This window comes from Anas platyrhynchos, chromosome 3 (assembly GCF_047663525.1).
Source record: "Anas platyrhynchos isolate ZD024472 breed Pekin duck chromosome 3, IASCAAS_PekinDuck_T2T, whole genome shotgun sequence".
In the NCBI taxonomy this organism is placed as follows: Eukaryota; Metazoa; Chordata; class Aves; order Anseriformes; family Anatidae; genus Anas; species Anas platyrhynchos.
Window position 1 is genome coordinate 104557038 of NC_092589.1, and position 19829 is coordinate 104576866.

Sequence of the window (19829 nt, forward strand, 5' to 3'; positions counted from 1 at the left end):
TTGTTGTTTATTTTTTTTCCCCACTTCTGGAGAAGGTGACCCTATGATACATTAAACTAAGAGGAAGAAATCAACTAACATCTTCTTTTTAGAATCTTATCCAGTATCACTGTATCACTGCTGTAACACATACACTTGGGGACAGAGTGGAGAAGCATCTTTTAATGCTTCTTAAGGCCCAAAAACTTGGTGTTATCAATGTCTTATTAATGACCTATAATCTCTCACGACTGAGAAAATGTTATTAAAAAAAAAAAACACACTGTAGTTTGGAGTCTTCATGGAAGACCACACATACCTTACTAAAAACAAAACTTAACAAAATACTAGGTGTATCAGAGGAATCAGACCTGAAAAATCAAAATACAAATATTAGACTCAGAGTTCCATAAAGAAAACTTCCTCTATCATTAGTTTTATGCTTCAGCACAAAAGAACTGAATCAGTAGTGCCAGAAGTATCACTAAGCTGTAATAACCAAACACCTCTATTACAGAATTCCAGGTGAAGACTTTAATGAAGTTAAGTGTAAGTTACCTAAGTGTAGTATCAGAAAAACATCAGAAGAAAAGTACACATCACTACAGGGAAGAAAACAAAACAAACAAACAAACAAAAAAACCACTTTCCATCAGCTTTAAGTTTTTTTTTGTTGTTGTTATTTCTGTAACTACTATTTATTTATCAAAGGACAAACTGTACTGGATACTCAGCTTGCACAACAGACATCTTTATTGAAAAAGTTATCTAGACATAAATTTTAAATCATCTTTTTAAAACCATTTAAGAGGTTTTCATGTGCCAGTTAGTCTTTAGAAAATTCTAGTTCTGTTGGAAATGGTTTGAAAACATAATTTATTTTCATATTGTTAAAAATTTCAATCTATTCATTTTTCTCCTTTTCATAGAAATTTAGAAATCTGTCAGAACATGTCAAGTTCATGAAACTCTTCCATATTCTCATGAAGAAATTATCCTTACCCTCTTTTATACTGACAAAAGAGCCCTTAACAAAGGCAACAGAAAACTAAAAAGCAACACGCAAGGCTAACTAAAAAAAAGTAGATAAAGGTTAGTGTGTTTTTTTCTGTTTAACTGAATTTGAATTTTCCTTCAAGTTTTCCCCACCGTCGCTATCATTTGGCACAGAAAAGTGTGCCAAAATTCTAACAGCTGTTTATCTAAGACAACTAATTAGCCAATGTATTCCTTATATAACACAACCATTTTATAGCACTAGCATGTCTAGTATAATTAACATGTTGCATTTCTCTTACATGTCTGAAAATTCACAACTAGGTATTAACACTTACATTTTACCACAATTGCTACTTTCAATTAAGAGAAACGTTCAGGTACTATCATATTTGGCAACTTTTTAGTAATGTATTTAGAAACCTAAACAAACCTGTCACAGGTGATAAAGCTATACAGCATCAAGGCCATGGGGTGTAACACACTGAACTAAGAATAATGGATGCTATTGGGATTTTCTGCCTGTGGCTCTCATGGCTGTACAGAGATTTTCCCATATTATTCCCATTAGGTTCAGAAAGCTTAAAAAAAAAAAAAAAAAAAAAAGGCTTAAGCTGGTGAGTAGCCATAAAAGTTACATAAACCCTGCAGTATTATTTGCATCCAAATTTTTCTTTTCAAAAACTATTTTCACTCTACCATACAAACATATCTAGGCATCAGAACAAGAGGACAAGCCAAACTGTGCTCTTCATATTCAGTTAGGCAAGAAGTTATGGTTTCAAGTTCCTGTAGTGTTCAGTCATCCAGAACTAGAACGGATGCATAAACCCTCATTACAAGAGTTCTGGAAAGTGGTGAGTAGCAGAAATGAGCTTGCAGTCGTGTTTTGATTTTATACTCTTCATTCATTTCCACTCTCCATGGAACTCTTGGGTTCCACGAATCCCACAAGTCACACAGCTAGCATTCCATATTTCAGTGCTGGAAATTGTTTATGGTCCCTTAATTCCAAGAATTGTGCAACAAAACCAAGCAACTAGTAACCATAGGAACTATAGAACAGAAAAAAAAAAAAAAGAAAAAAAAAAAAAGACAAGTTTCAGCAACGAAACTGCAGTTTAATTCTTGAAAATGCTATTTTTTCATAACCTACCTGTAACATTAAACCTATGCAGTAACACATATCTACTACACACTAAAAGATACTTCTTACTACTGTGCTGTGTTTTAAGTACTCTGTTTCTCTCTTCTAGCTCTTTTCCTCTCTCCCTTTATCAGGGCACTACATTTCCGTTTGCTTACACCTGTATAAAACAAATTAAGACGACGCTTTAATGAAGAAGAAAAATGCACTGTCTAGTCATTTTCATGCAAAAAGATTCAAAGTCTCAGTCATATTTAATGTCCTGTTAACGAACAGCTCTTGTAGCATACTGCCCTTGAATTGTGTACGAAACATTTGCATTCTGCTGATTGCAGGAACCGTAAGGAAGCCATTAACCAGTGATCAATGCCATGAACACAGAGGACTGTATAAACTACAGCGTGCATCACTATGTCCTGCAGCTACAGCAGTTAAAAAGAGGCAGGACTGAATCACTGCTTGGAACACTTCAGCAATTTTAGGCACCCACATCCCATGCTGAGCAGAATTCAAATTGACTAGAAATCACTCTCATACAAAATTTGGTAATTTATAATATGGGAAACCGCGTAGTTCTCTTCTGGAATTTCCTATTACTCACATCTTTATTGTGACAGTGCCTAGAAAGCTGAAGAGAGAACATCAAGCCCTGTGCAATCATAGACAGACACTTTGCTCCTATTGGCTTTTAGTGGTGGTGAGCAATTACACTAATTAATATAATTAGGAAACACTGAAGAGTTTTCCACTCGGCTGCCTATTTCACCCCAATCCTGGTATTTTATAAAGACTTAAGAGAAAACTTTCAGGGATCAAAAGATCTCAAAACCACATGAAATGTTAAAATTAATCTATTTGGATTATTTGAGGACTTCAACAGACAAAATGACTTAACTGGTATCTTTGATCAATACTGTGAATATCTTTAAACGAAGAAAGCTAATCTTGTTTTTCTTTATTACAAAGTAATGCTTGTAAATATCTTCCTGAAACAAAACAAAACAAACAAACAAAACACCTTCTTCATCCTGAAGATTGCAGAAAAGTGAGTGATACATGGTCACTTTCCTCCTCCTTTCCATAGGAAGGTCCTATACTGAAAAACTGTTCCCAAACTTTCAGCAAAATACCATGAAGCTACATTGCGTTTGGAGGGTTGTTATTTGGTTTTGGGAGACTTCCAGACTAGTACCTTTTAAAACTACCTTAAAGTAATAGTCTAATAAATATATGTGCACACAGATTCCCGTTACTTCTGTAATGCGCCGATTATATTTTAATTCAGTTGAACACAGCAATTTAACAGAATCCAAAAGTGCAAAAGAGCAAGTTTCCAGATCTTTAAGTACTAGGCATCCATGGAATGAAAAAATAAAGCAGGTCTTCTTTTCTATGCCAGAGTCAACATTCTCTTGACTTGGATAACAAAGGCCATGACCACATGGTCCTGCTGGAGGCATCTGCTTGAGATGCACGAGATCCAAATAGGGAGGTGGCCCCCTCTCCATAGCTCAGCACTTCCTTTGGAAATGTCTGCTTTGCCACTTCCATGTATCAAATGTAGTTTTGTACTTGATGCTTACTTAGTATTGTATTAATAACAGTATTGTTTTAGAAATCTGTGATGTACTTTAATCAAAACAACATGCACAAAACATTATTATCAAGTGAAAAAAACGAAATACCATTGCAAATAGAAATATGGACACAAACTCAATAGGCCAATTTATTTTTTATTCTCTTTGTACTACCAGAGTCTAGTTTGAACAATTTTTCCCCTCAAAATCATGCAGATTTCACTGGACAGTACAAGTATTTACTACAGTAACATTCAGGTACATTACTCAGATGACAAAAACTTTCAAATACTGTACTTCAGAAATATAGGAGCTGGCATACAGCTCAGACTAGATTCCAAAAAGTACATATTACTTTCAAAACAGCAAAAACTACTCATTTTTTCTTTCTGGAACCAAATGGTAAACTCTGTACCAAGGAAAGATCATGCACAGCAATAGATATTCCTTAAGTTCAGACATCATATTCATACTTTATCCTTAAAATATTTTAAAGTTACTCAGTTGTTTCCATCTATTTAGACCAGTGACCGTACCTATAATAAATAATGAATTCACTAAAATGATAAGGCATTACCTTATAAATAACTGCCAAGTCCAATAACACATCAAGACAACGTTCCTTAAAATCCTTATCACCATTCTATCCAAAGTTCACAAAGTCAACAGCAATTACCAAACGTACAGAGAATAAAAGTAGACACATAGCCAAACAGGTACCCTAACATTTAAATTTCAACATATGTAATATATGTTGCACACACTAATCCACTCGTTAATGCAACATTTGATAAGGCTGTCACAGGTTGTGATATTTTATCTTCTGATATCTCTGATGTCAAATGGCAAGGACGCAGTCTCCACTTTATTTGTAAGTATGTGTGTATGTAAGACTTACATGGAAAGTTTGGGAGGGATAAATATTACATATCCCAACGCAAACATAAAATCACATTTTAATAATTAAACCATACTTAATTCTGTAACATGTGCCCCTGACCTAACCTTTACACAGTGTTAAGGAACTGTTTTTCCATCCTAACAAATACTGGTTTTATTTCTGGGGAAGGTCTGAAGTAATTTTTTTTTTTTTTTCCTAAAGGCTCTTTCTTCTCTTCAAGAAAATGACTGAAAATAATCTAGACCTTCTATTACAGTACTGAAAACTACATAGCTTAACGTAACTACACACTGAAAGAATTCCAAACAAGCTACAAATCACGGATGTACTCTGTACTCTGTTTTAGCCTGGCTTCTTTTTACAGGATACTTTCTCTCTCTTCTCCAAAACCTGCCCCTTCTGAGGCAGTAACTGTGTTGAGCTCCGATGAATCTTTTGAAAGCCTAGTATAACTTGAACGTTGGCTCCGTTTGTGAGCAACACTCTTCAGGTTCTCGTTCTGAACTGCAGTTGAATTGGAACCTGAGCTAGGGTGCAAGATAATTTGAGATGAATCTCTGGTACCTTGTATTTCTTCAAAATTTTGATTAGCTCGATTGTTTGGAGCACTGTTATTATTTAGGGTTACTGTACTAGGGGTTCTATTTAAGTTATAGACTTTCTGGCAGGCTGGCCAGTTTTCTTCTGGGCTACTTGCTATCAGGCTGCTTTCTGATGGGCTCTTCTTATCTTCTGAGCAAATAGACATACGAACCACAGCTGGATCTTGAAGGCCACTAAGGCTGTGCGGAATTCCTCTCTTTGCACTATGACTGTCATCTTCAAGCTCAATGAGATTTGCCTTTTCAAGCTGTGAATCATCTGCTCCTTCATTATGGAGGGAATGATTGGGAGAACTTTCATTGGATCTTACACCAGAGTCAGACGAATCTTTTTTATCCAAAAGGGCATCTGTCAAGTACTCCTTTGCTTTGATGAAGGTTCTAATAGGTTCGGATCCATGTTCTGGAGATTTGGGTTGTTTGTCGATTTTTACATCTGTTTTCTTATCTTTACCTTCCTTAAGAAGTGGGGTATTATCTGACTCCTCAGTTCCTGACTCATCTTCATCACTTGGAAGCTTCTGATACCGGAGAGTAACTCCCTTAAGCTTTAAATCTGCAGCCTGGAAAATACTTGTTCTTTCTGAAGACTTCTTTCCTAGCAGAAGCTTGGAACCGGACTGATCAGATTTTTCATCTTCTTCAGTAATAGGATCCAAAGGAGATGCATCATTAGTAGAAACACCTGAAGTACTGTAATCGATAACATCATTCCTCTTCATCAGGAAGGACTTTCTTCCATCATCTTGTTTCTGCTCACCATCTTTTCCTTTTTCTTGTTCTGCACTCGAATGCAAGGAACCCCCTGATGTACTCTGCCCCATATAGAAAGCACTCGAGCTATGAGGGGAAGACCTACCACTTACTGTAGTGGAACTGGCACCTCCTTCTAACTGTGACATTTGAGCTATATATTCTCTATATGCATCTCTATATTCTGCCTGTACCTTGTCAGTGAGCTTTGATATTTCAATACTTGAATCTTGAGAGTTAAGACTTGAAAGACTTGGCGTTCTGCGAGTTTGTGACTGGGGAAAAAAGAAAAAAAAAAGAGAATAGTTATATGAAATATTTATTTTGACTTTTACTATCATTCTAAGTTAAGTAACAAAGCATAAAGTTTGTGCTTTTTTTTTGTTGTTATGATTAGTCATGCAACTGAAATTGTCAATGTTATATGCTCAAACCCCTCAGCAAGCAGCATATGCAAAATCTTCAATCTACTGTTCCACGATTTCCTTTCTATTTCTTTACTATAGGATTACTGCCAGCTTTTTGTAGGATCAACAATGTTATGTATAGACTAGAATACTGAGGAACAGCTAAACACGAACAACTAAAATGTTGGTTAAAGGACTTCTATATGCCCTGACTCCTACCCAAAGTAAAATGTAAGTATCTCAGAAATATTAACACTTGATTTTTTATGCATTATTCGCTACTTTTTATCCATACTCAGGGCAGCTATAGTTCTTCACTAACAAGATAATTATTTGATTATGTTGTACATTTCCAGGAATACTCCTTCCCTGTTTTCTCTAGAAGAGCAAACTACCTTCCTCACTCTTTCAATTTCATTTCAGATAACTCTATGGGCATCAACTATTATTTAAAACTTGCGTCTTGAAGTGTTTTTAAAGAGATTTTCTTACACTTCTTTCTGTGCTTTTGACACAAAAACAAGGTTAAAAATTTGAGTCATGCCACTTATGTTTTGAAAAACATACATTGATACTCATAGCTGTAAATGGAGTAAGGGTAATCAGGATCTTACATATACATGTGCATATACACACTCAAATACATATCTGGGATATATATCCCAAACCTCTTTTCAGCTATATTTTCCTATTTTGATGGGACTTTCAAGATTTTCTAGTTTAAGGCTCCAAAATCAGAGATTAAAAAGCTGCAACACGGATTTTTTGGGGAAATTCTGACCAGTATTTAGATAATCTAATCATTCATTAACTGTATTGTCTTGTTTCTTAAAAACGAAAAAGAAAAGCACACACTTAAGATAATTTCATAAGATAAAAAACCCTGACCATAACCTATGGCAGAAACTATAGGTACAAAAGGATGTGAGCTGTGGAGTGTATGATGAGAATACGTATTGTCAAGACAATGCTCCAATGTCCTGAAGCATTGCCTGTTTAAAAAAATAATAAATATATATGTAATCTTTTCAATAATATAACTTCTGTCTAGCACATACTTAAAAAAAATCATACACAGTGTGTATACTATAAAAAACAGAAATCCTGCAAAACATTACTGTAAGCAATAGCTTTGATTTTTTTCTTCTCGAGGAGTGATTACTGGAACAGTTTTGAGATGGGAAAGTCTAAAGCCCCTGACTCTCAGAGAGTATGATTTAAGAGTTTTCATCTCTGCTGCACTTCAGTCTTTGTCAAGACTGAGAACTGGAAGTACCTGAACTGTCACAGCAGATTTACTTCTTGACCTGTCTGTACCTCAGAATGTAAAAAGCCTGTTACTGTACTGGTAAGCACGTAGAACACATTTTTTTATTAAATACCTGCCAACTTAAGTTACTATGGCGTGGAGGAGCTTCATCAAGACCAATTGTGTTGAGTTCTTCAAAGCTGAAGTTAAGCGTGTAGGGAGCTTGACCAGAAAGACCTGTAAGCTCAGTGTGAGGCAACTCAGTGCTATGCCCAGGACGACGGGTAAGTTCACTGTGAGAAATCGCAGAGGCAGCATGCTCAGTCGTTCCACGAGGATCTTCCTGAACAGCCTGATTTTCTGAATTTCTCATTTCAAGTATCTTTACACACACACAAAAAAAATAAAGAGACAGAGCAAATATAATCATATAAATAGGAAAAAAAAAATCAAAACTGTTAAAGAAGGGCTGCTACACATACAATTAAGCAATTCACAAATATAAAAGTGTACTTGCATATGTGTTTGTGATCATGGCAAACTATGAAAAAGGATCTGTTTACAGACCTAGTACATTCATTGTCTTTACTACAAACCACATTTTCATATTACAGATTTTTCTTATATTTACAGAATTACTTATTATTACTGAGACCACTAAAACAATTTACATGCCACAAAACACTTCCAATAAATTTTTGTAAAAGACTGATAAATTACAGATCTTAAATTAAAAACAAATGCTCCATTTTATAGCTTTAATCAACCTGAATCTAACAATAAATATTGTCTTACACTTATCACTGTTTTGAAAACTGATTTCACAGTTCATAGACTCACTGCAATTTTCAGAAAGAAAACTGGCAATATACTAAAAATACTTAAAATAAACCACAATTCTCTGTGATGCATACCCCTCACTATAGAACTGACATTCACTCTCAAAGTGGGAGGAGGGAAATTAGATATCTATATATGCTTCAGTAGTAGTATACTGTGAAAATGCTGCACTGAATACAAGTACATGTCAATCAAATATTGTCCATTTATCTGGTTGGCTTGATCTTTAGCTTCAATTTAATTAAAAATAGTGCTTATGCAATTGGGTGATATGCATTTCTAACAGCCTGGCTGTCCACTTCCTCTCACAAATGTACTCCCTGTACTCACAAATGAATTCCCTGACTAACAGGACGGAGGCCTCAAAGAACTAAGTTCTGACATTTCATGGAAGTAGTCAAATTTTATAAAAAGAGGAGGAAAAAATTCAGAATTCACAATCAAGTAAGGCACAAATCCATAAATAACTAGTTCTTGGTTGCAAGTACTCAAGAAGACAAAAATCACAAAATAATAAACACATGCTTTAAGATGTTACTTATTGTTTTAAACATAATAACAAGCAAGCAATACAAAAAAAATTATAAGGTTCATAACAGAAAAGACTAATTTATGGTGTCCTGGAGAACTGAAGAGGAGGTCTTACCATGCTCCTGAACAGGTGCCAGTCACCAAAATTCATATTCATTTCTTTTTTCAGTTCATCAATGTTGCACTGAGCCAAGACACGTCCATTTATATTTGCCTAAAAAATAAAAGTAAAACTAAATAACACAAGTTACTGATACAAAAACTGTCGTGTGACAGTAACAGACCAGAGAGGTGAACACTCTGATGGAGACTACTACAGAAATTCTTCGATATATCTTTTAAATCCAATTCTACATAATAAAAACATATATACATATTTTAGAAAAATATTACTTGGTGATTGCTGCTGGAGTGGAAGAACCTGTTTCATGAAACTATGAAAACATTTTATTAAACCCATCAAAAACATGTATATGAAAGGCAATGATTTTGTTCCACAAACATACATAAGGAGAGGTAGAAAATGGCCATAGACAATAATCCACATTCAGCTGCTTAGATTTCTCACACTCACAGCGCAAACAGTGCAGACATTCAGGTATTCAGATTATCAGGCTGTTAAGTCCCAAGCATCACCTGACCCCTGGCTTGAGGCATCTAAGATCTACATCCAGAAAGTTCCCTCCCTGCACAAATACAAGCTCACATTCTTGCTGTCATCAGAAACCCCTGGGATGGAAGACCAGATTTCTATTTTTTTTCCCCCCATTCTTCCTCATAACTCAGAGATCAACGGAAGTGCCTAAACACCTTTTATATCCCAAGGTGATTCTTTACGTTGGACTTAGGTACGCTGTACTTAATTCCTTTGAACAGCACCAAATTCAATATAGAACCATTTCCACTGTGAAGTGAAGGGTATTTTTCTTTGTACCATGTATTGGTGGATGGGCAGAATGTAAAAGAGGAATCATGTCTTACAAGGGTAGCTAGAAAATGGAAGACTTGAGTTGAGCACTCTGCTTAGTCTTAGGGAATTCAATACTCCAGTTGCAACATCTCAGTAAGATGTACTTAATCAAATTTAATCAAAGGAAAAAGACCAGACAGACATTTTCTTTCATTCAACCACTCATAGTAAGAAATACAATGAAATAAATAAGAGGAATCTCAGAAATAACTGAGGAGCACAGTCTTTTAGCACCACAGAGCCACTGAAGCAACTGCACTTTTTTGCAGGTAGACCTAATGAGCTACAATTTCACATTCAACTTCTTGCTTTAAGCAACATTACTGATGCTTCTGGTGATGAACTTGTCTCCTATTTCTTGAATCAACAATCTCCCGATATTTTAAGATATGATAGATGCTCGCACAAATCAATCTCAGCAAAACCATTCACTAATTACAATCTTTTTTACAGTATTTTTCCCTTCTTTCTTCATAAAAAGAGCACACAGAATGGTGAAAAAACTAATAAAGACAAAAATGAATGTTTTAATATCTCACAAAAAAGAGTAGCAACAGAAAAATGTAAGCTGGCCTTGTTCTGAAGCAAATAGGTGTGGAATGTGATAGAGAAATAGAACTGTTGTGACCACTCATTTACAACAAAAGATATTAGACAATTTTTCAAGGGAAAAAAATAAGCTGCTATCTAGATGTAGAACACATTTACAATACTATTCATCTAAATAAAACAATTTTAAAATAATTTTTCTTGTTTCTTTTATCAAAATAACCAGTCTCATTAACATGTATATTTCTGAGTTTTTCTTTCTAAGAGAGTTTTTTCTCTGAGAAATACATGCTTGCCTTAAAATGCCCTTTCAACTTGGCTCAAATTAAGATGTTCTGATATTCAATGTGTTTCAACAAACATTTCCAAAGAACAGAGGCAGTTAAATATTTCCTTTCACATGTTATGTCTGTGTTTAGGTATTAGATGCACTGATGAAATTCAGCAGATACCTTTCTTATAGTTGCAGAGTACTGAGGGAGCATGCTCTGGTCCAGACCATCTATCTGCTTTAGCTTCTCACAAACAGCTTCCACGCTCATTGTGCTCAGAGACACATGTGATACTCCTGTGGTCGATCCTGTGCCTGCTCCTCCTCCCTGTAAGAAGTGAGAAAACATGCATAAAAGATATGTTCAAATACTCAGTACACCCAGAATTTCTTGATATACACGAGCACAAGCCAAACTGTGTTCAACTACATTTTAAAATAAGAGATGAGAACAAGAGAGCACAGGCATTTTAATTAATATCAGAATATCTATATACTGGGAAACACTCATAGACTTTATATGAGAAAAGCCAGAGCATCTTGAGTCCTGCCTACGTGAGAAAACAACCCTTAAATCGTATTATTTAAGAAAACCAACAGAAATCAGGAATATTAAGTAAGGGTTAATCAATTTCAAATGCATCTTTTTGAAAAGTTTCCCACTGATTTTAGCAGTTAGTGTGTTTTTGGATGTTGGTTATTATTGTTATTACTACTTTTAAATAACCCAGACAACTTTTTCCTGTCTTAAAAAAACTCCTGGTTTACCATTAGACAAAGACAACCTGAAACACAGCTCCTCAATTACTTGGATTCACTGGGTACTTTTAGCCATATCTGCTCATTTTTGTAAAATCAGTCAAGGGGCTGCGTATCACCATCAGAGCTGGGAAATACAGTGCAGCACTGCTGCTGCCCTCCAAGATACCGAAAGGATGTTTCATGTATCTGGGGCTCTGGCAAGACTTATGTAGATAAAAAGCATTCACATCTCAGATCTGTAATGGAGAAGTTGCCCTGATAACGTTGCCAGCATCTGGGCATTTCCAGGAAAGCGTGGAAAACCAAAACAAATACATCTGCACACAGTCAGCATATTAAGACAGTGTTTTCTCAAAAAAAAAAAAATAAAAATAACACCCACATTATTCCTGGATGGGCAAAGTGCAAAGATCTGAACAGTTAAGTTAGTTGCTCCCAGTTCCTAAACGCAAAACCAGAACTAGTTCCACCAGGTGTGCTTTTTTTTTTTTTTTATTATTATTTTTTTCCACCCTCCTCTGGGGAGGGAGGTTGTACCTTCCCTTTTTATGAACATGCAGTTTTGGTTTGGGCTCCACAGAACATCCACCAAAGTGAAGCTCCTTTTAGGAGGATGCAAAGTAGCTTCTGAAGCTTCGGAGCTCATCATCACATGCATAAATTTAAAAGTACATTTTAAATCTCCAAAGTTCAACTAATCAAGTTAGGCTATATTTCTTAATCACCAATTAAGGCTATTTTTATAATCCCAATATGTTGTTTTTGCTTTTGTTTTTAATTTTTAATTACTTCAAAGTTATTTAGTTAATCTTGCAGAATTAATCAATTAATAGATCCAAAATAATTACCTACTAAAAGCAAGAATTATTACACTTAATGCCATTAACCATATCTAAATTGTCTAAAAGCAGAGTATTTGAGAAGAAACTACTCACTTATAAAGGCATCAAACCCCAAACTCATTCTCGACTACCTTAACCTCAGAGTTATCTCATTGTTTTCGGAAATATCCTGATCTGGGGAGGTTGGCAGATTTCCCACCTGAGGTTCAAGGTTCAGATTGCACACTGGAACAGGCTCTCCAGGGACTCAGTCACTGCACCGAGCCTGTCTGAATTTAAAAAGCGATTGGACTGTGCACTTAGTAGCACAGTCTAAACTTTTGGGTAGACCTGTGCGGTGCCAGGAGTTGGACTTGATGATCCTTATGGGTCCCTTCCAACTCGGGATATTCTATGATTCTGTGACATGTAATTCCCCCCCGAGTTCTCTGCCAGATATGCTTGAAATGGTCTCAAAACAGGTGAACAATCAACTTCACTCAAAACCACCACAGGAGGTGGTGGGGATCCTAAACACCCTTGGCTGAAAACAGAGCTGGGGCTTCTTCTTCTGACCATTTACATAATTGATATTACATGTCAACTGGGCACTAAATAAAAGATATTTCTATTTTCTGAGTAGGTAGTCATTGCACCTTAGCATTGTCCTTTTGGTACAATCCAGGCACCTGGTTTAGTGGCATGGTAATCCTTCCAAGGCCAAGCCACTTACTCTTCAGATTCTGCAATGTTTCCCTAATTACGTGCCTACAACACCTAATTAGTTAACACATTAAGCATGTAAGGAATTTAGATCTCAGTTTAACCTGATTTTTAGTACAACTAAAATCCTCAACTAGGTAAGGATTTAAGCCAACCAAATTGATGATGTTGACAGGAAAAAGTTTAATCTACAAGCTAGTTACTGCATATTTCTAGTATTTTTTTTATATTGTTGTAATATTCTGCATATTCATATTCCCATAAATCCCTATTTCTTCTCTTAAAACCATTTTCAGTTTTTCTTCAGACTCCTAAACAGTTTTGTCTAATATTTTCCCATAAACACACTATTTACTATTGCTACGAGTTTAACACATCAATAAACAAAAGGTATCATGTCGATTCAAATCCTAACTACCTTTTTGAAAGAACCTTTTATAATTTAAAACAGAAGAAACAGTTATAGCCAGAATCACATCGTGGCACTGCTAAAGGAAATGATCCCTAAGCAATGTGTATAAGCAATGGCCTGTGTTCACTAAATTTATTAGGTGGAATATCTATCAGTATCTACACATAAATGAAGTTTTTAAGACACTTCTAATTTAACAGTTCTCCTTCAGATCAAAATATTTCTTTAAACAGTCAAGAACAAGTCATACTTTCTGCATGCATTAAGAGTTAGTTTAGAAAGTCCTCTTTTCTGTGTATAAAAAATATATGGAAAAGCAGTCTAATATTTAGACTGTTTTTGTTAAAGCGTGAACTGTTTGAAAGAGATGCACATTAATCCAAATCATTCTTTATAAAAAGCACTCTGAAGAGTAAGTAATGCAATAGCTTTAGGGATATTGTCATCATGTAAGTGAATTAAAACTGTACTTAAACTGACACATTTTTCAGCCTTAGTGGTTTTGTTAAAGATGCTTAAAGAACATTAGTCGGAGAAGTATTTGCCATGCAAAAGCTAAAAGCAGCTTGTCAAAACAAACCTCAAGGCTAGTAATGAGCATTAGTTTACAGACAGCCCAGCATGAAGTGCCAGTATGACAGCTTCTGAAATGACTCTAAAAAGTGCGTAATTCACAGAAAGTGGCTGTACCTGTCTTTGTCTGTTTAACCCAGACTTACACGGCTTTGAGGAGGAATAAAACAGAATGAGAAGAAACAACAGCTTAAAGTGACATCAACAAGACTGAATATACAGGTGACATGCTTTCAGGGAAACAGAGGAAATCAGCGTTAGGACAGAAAGGTACCATACAGGGATACTTTCATAACGCGATGACACTTTTAGGACAGACCTTCATAGTACCCATTTAGGATATGCTACAGAAGACCATTTTCCCACGAGCAGGCTACTCTGTTTTGGACTTGTAAAACAGCACAGCATTTGCTTGCATAAGAGTTTTACACTGTATTTCCAATGGAAAATCTTGCTGTTAAACACATTCTCCTGTCAAGATCACATTATACTACCTGTGTTTCAAATCTTTGAAACCTTGTACTTAAGCATGCAAAATAAAATAAAAATCCCACCACCCACAGCACTTAAAAATTACTACTAATAACAAATAGCAAGAGTAATGAGTAAATATTCAAAACACAACAATGCCACAAAAGCATAATGTTCATTCATGCTCAAACTTTAGAAAAGCAATTCCCGTTTCTTAAAGGGTCTTCTATATTTATCTACAGTGCATGCACTGGGCCACGTTAGCTTTCAACCAAAGAACGCACACTACATTTTAAGGTATTACTCATTCTATGCAGCATGAAAAATGTATTGAAACAACGTAATTATATTGCAATAAGCTGTATCCTAACCAGCCATAATTAACAATGCAAACTGAAACAGCCAACTAGGATTATTATGGATAACCACTTCTAAAGGTAGCTTGGTTTCTAATATAAGAGGGGACACTATGGGGAAGACTCCATCTCAGTGAGAAATTCTTTAGAAGAGCACTCTAGAAGTTTTTGCAGCTCCTGTCAGAAATCACCTTTTGTGTAGTATAGTAAATACATTAAAAAAAACAAACAAAAAAAAACAAAAAAAAACCACATAGTTTATATTGGTAAAGTCAAGTCAGCAGAAGTGCATGTTTGCCTCTGTCCTGGTTTTATCTGGAATAGAATTAACTGTCTCCCTAGTAGCTGGTGTGGTGCTGTGCTTTGGGTTTAGGATGAGCATCATGCTGGTAGCACACGGATGGCCAAGCTGTGCAGAGCAGTGCTCACACTGCCCAGGGCTGTTCTGCTCCTCACTGCCCTGCCAGCGAGTACCTGGGGGGGGGGAACCAGGAGCTGGGGGGCACACGGCCAGGACAGGTGGCCCAGGCTGGCCAAAGGGGTGTCCCACACCACTTGGTGTCATGCTCAGCAACAGAACTGGGGTAAAAAAGAAGGAGGAGAGGGATGTTCAGAGTGATGCCATTTGTCTTTCCACGAAACCGTTCCATGCACTGAGCCCCGCTGGCCAGGCAGTGGCTGACACCTGCCTGCTGAGGAAAAGCAACGAACGGGTTCCCTGCTTTGTTGACTTGCACAGGCAGCTTCTGCTTGCCCCAGTAAGCTGTCTGTCAACCCATGAGTTCTCCCACTTTTACCTCTCCAATTCTCTCCTCATGGCACCTGGGGAGAGCAAGCAAGAGACTGGGTGGCGCCGAGCTGCCTGCTGGGGCTAACTCACAGCAGCCTCCAGCACAGATGGGCAGAGGCTGCTATCTCCAATCAATAAAGAAATTATGTGTGACTTAAGCTGATACCCTAAAATTTGCAATGCATCTACATTTTGATCCAACTACATAGATGGTATTGGTAAACTTACTGGTTTGACATCTATGTAAAGAATAGTAAACTATGGTCGAAGATAAACAAGTTTTAATCAACAAAATCCACATATAGATGGTAGCACAAGTCAGATTATTTATACACGATTGATTGCTCTCAAGGTATTTCTGATTTTCATTAAGTTAACCTAGATTTATGTTGATTTTACAAGATAATGATTAAGATTTGAAATTTTAGAACAACAGCAGGGGCCTTAGCATACATACAATCCTCAGCACAGCTCTGTCAGCTCATGCAAGGAATAGCACAATGGTCTGTATAAAAAAAAGTGATACTCCTGAAGTTTCTGTTTCTTGCTCTGTAAGGTTAAAAATAATGATTAATTCTGTTTTACACAGAAGTAAAATTGCAGTATTTCTGCCTTCTTTCCAGATTTCTCAGAGTCAATTATGATTCTACATGTCCCTCTTGTTTTCAGTCATCAAATCAGTTACACACCTTGGTGCTCATTAACTATTTTACACAGTTGCCCCTTAAAAAAAAAGAAGTTTATTTTGTTATTTTACACACACCAATCCATTTGTTAAGACACAAGTAAAAACTATCATTTATCTAGTGGCAGTGATCCATTAACTGAGAGCTACCTAACTAGCTGGGTAAAATTATTGTACCTACCACCTACAGATAATTACAGTACCTCAAAAAAAAAAGTATAATACTGTTTCCTTTTAACTGAAATTTCAATAAAGCACTGACAAGATGCAAAAGGACTGGGAGACATGGGACAAGAAGATACTGAGATAAGGAATCAAACACGGGGAAGACATCAGCTTTTCCAAAAAATATACTACAAGAAAACATTACCTCAAAGTCATCCCTTCACCCAAGGTACCTGATGACCTGGGAAAGAGAACTTTAGGGTAAATTCTCCATTGCATTTCCATAATTGCTAAATTAAGGTTATGTGGAATTAAAAACAGCAGTTCTGGGGTCTGTGTTTTTCTTTTTTTTCCCCCTCTTCATTATACAACAAGAATACTTTTTTGTAACAATTTACTAGAAGAAAAAAAAAACAACAAAACACCACCACTGAGATCTAACTATAACTGTTGCCAAGGACTATTGGCAGCAATAATTAAGAAAAAGATTAAATTGTGTTAACCTCTTTGGTATTGGATTTTCCACTGATTCCCAGTTAGAATTAAGATAGAAATCCATAAAGAAGACACCTTTGTGCAAATACTTACAATAAAACAAAAACAAATCGTGGAAAAGGCAGATGTCAGCATTCTGACTCAAGAATAAACTTATTACCTGTAATTTTATTTTTAGTTTATTTCCATGAAGCGTTGCTTTATACTGTGTTAACTGCAATCATAGAATGACAGGATTGTAGGTGTTGTAAGGGACCTCCAGGCACCATCGGGTCCAACCCCCCTGCCACAGCAGGTTCCCTAGAGCAGGCTGCCCAGGCAGGCATCCAGACGGGCCTTGAATATCTCCAGAGAAGGAGACCCCACAGCCTCCCTGGGCAGCCTGTCCCAGTGCTCCGTCACCCTCACCGTGAAGAAGTTCTTCCGCATGTTGGTGCGGAACTGCCTGGGCTCCATTTTGTGGCCATTGCCCCTTGTCCTGTCCCCACAAACCACTGAGAAGAGGTTGGCCAAGTCCCTCTGTCTCCCACCCCTCAGGTATTTATACACACTGAGGAGATCCCCTCTCAGTCTTCTCTTCTCCAGGCTGAACAGACCCAGGTCTCTCAGCCTCTCCTCACAGGGAAGATGCTCCAGGCCCCGTATCATCTTTGTGGCCCCCCGCTGGACAACAGCTTTATGCCACCAGCTGAAGTAGGGCTCAGGTGACAGAGCTGACTGAAACAAGAAGCACACAGCTAGAATCTAAGTCACAACTGACCAAGTCCATTCTCCGGTCTGTTTAGCTACCACAACACTCATAAGAGCTACTGAGAAAGGTAAGGGAAAAACTACAGGGAAAAATGTACTACATCTTAGAAGTGAAATATTAGCTCTTAAATTCATTCACGAACTACATTAGTTTTCAACTACTCTATTTGCCCACCAAAGCCACTGATGCAGTGTTAGTGAACTGCAGTTATGATTAATGCAGACTCATTACTGCTGGAAAAAGCAATGAGATGCTAAAATTTCCACACCACATGACTACTCATTTACCATTGAGGGGTCTGTGGGTGAAGCAAGCCCCTCATCAGCATCCTCCTTGATAACATCCTAACAACAACAAAATATTACGGTTTGGGTAAAATAATCAAGGGCTAAACGAAAAATATGAAGTAAACAATGAATGAGAATGATCTCATAACAGTACAGAAACGACACACACATTTGTTTTTCATTAGTGATTAAAGAAAAGATTTCAAAACCTTTTGATAGTTTTGCTCAACGTATCAATATCCTAAAATTAGAGCAATTGACAAGTGAGGTTTTTGCTGACTTTTTTTAAAGCTTTCTTTAGTTCTTAATTCCATTTGAACAACCATCTGTCAGTAAAATAAATACCATTAATAGGAATTTATTCTATAGGAAGCTAGAAAAGTTTGTTCATTCTTCCCTTTCAATGGATAAAGCTGAATTATACTTACTTATAAAATCATGCTGTATCTAATGCACACTTAAGATTAAATGTATTTTGTTCCACTTGAATGGAAAAACATTTCTTTTAACTTTGGCCTTCATATTTGTAGCATTCTTTACAACATCAAGGGATGTCTTTTTACCTTCTTCAGATATCACAGAATTCGTATTACTAAATTTGAATATAAATTTACCAGCAGCATTCTTTTTCTCACAACATGCTGTACCAATTTATTATAGCACAGTTGACATGTTTATTGACATATTTTCCTGCCAATACTACAGGTCTTGATACCTGGATGTCAGAATTAGTTTTCACCTTTCAGTAATTTGTAAAGTTAAAACAAAATACATTTTAAATTGCATGTTAATAACACCTTTGCTTATACTATTTATAAGATAGAGCTTGCAGTTGTCTAACACCGAATCATCATTAGTAACCTTCATTCGCATTACCCACTATATTTATTGTTTAGGTTAGTATTTGAATTATCCTTCAAAATACTTACTAGGCCATTGTTCTGATCTCTGGACAAACTCGTTTTTAGTGGTGGACGTGAGATGAGATGAGAACTGCCAGGGTAATACCTTGGCATGTAAAGATATGGGGCAAAGAATGGCTATGGAAAAAAAAATAAAAATGTAACAAAAAAGGGACAAACAATTACACAAATCAAAATGTAATAATAAAATAAAACTTATTTCAACAAAGCACATCCTGTAGTTGAGTTTAACAAAGTGAAAAGAACAATTATTAACAGCTTTCTTTACTTTTTGCATTTAATAGAAATCAGTCAAAAGCACTGGAGAGAGTTCTCCAAAACCCCTCAGCAACTGACCCCCCTCTATTCCCTTCAATGGCAGTGGGTGCTCTGGCATGGGCTGCTGGAGGAACAGAACTGGACACTAACATCTGATTTGAAAATGTGAAAAGGATTTACACTTAGGATATTTTCACTAATCTTTAAGCTACTGAAATCAAAGTTAGATTCTCAGTAAAATTCAGAATGTTTCACAGGACAAAATAATTATACACAAAAAACTGGATACATAAAAGCATCACTAGAGCTTCCCCTGCTTATGGTAATCAATCTGGAGTTTTTGTTTTTTTTTTTTTCTTCTACATATAATAGACTTTAACATTATAGCAGAAAATATTTAGGCTTTGTTTAGTTAGGAATATGCCTGTGTGTGTTGTTCAGTACAAATACCATTTTAAAGTAAAATGTTAATTATCATAAAACAAACATCAGAAACATTTTTAAAAAACAAACATTTTGTTTCCCACAAATACAACCTAACTCTAATCACACTTCTTGTAACCAGGTACCTTTTTATCCCTTTTT

At 36.2% G+C, this 19829-nt stretch overlaps 1 protein-coding gene across 7 annotated transcripts in view; it reads right to left on the reverse strand.

Moving 5' to 3' along the window:
• Positions 1 to 3835: 3835 nt before the first annotated feature.
• The window catches only part of KIDINS220 (kinase D interacting substrate 220), a 72228-nt gene continuing 56234 nt past the window's right edge, over positions 3836 to 19829 (reverse strand). For 3 of the 7 annotated variants that reach the window (XM_038176167.2, XM_038176166.2, XM_027455205.3), the window contains 7 exons: positions 18993 to 19103; positions 18064 to 18120; positions 14181 to 14213; positions 10954 to 11100; positions 9098 to 9196; positions 7745 to 7993; positions 3836 to 6230 (listed from right to left, as the gene is read on the reverse strand). In XM_038176167.2, coding sequence (XP_038032095.2) covers positions 4959 to 6230; positions 7745 to 7993; positions 9098 to 9196; positions 10954 to 11100; positions 14181 to 14213; positions 18064 to 18120; positions 18993 to 19103 — 1968 coding nt within the window. In that variant the 3' untranslated portion in view covers positions 3836 to 4958. The remainder of the gene's footprint in view (positions 6231 to 7744; positions 7994 to 9097; positions 9197 to 10953; positions 11101 to 14180; positions 14214 to 18063; positions 18121 to 18992; positions 19104 to 19829) is intronic. The other 4 variants (XM_072036421.1, XM_038176169.2, XM_038176168.2 and 1 more) reach the window with 3 other exon arrangements.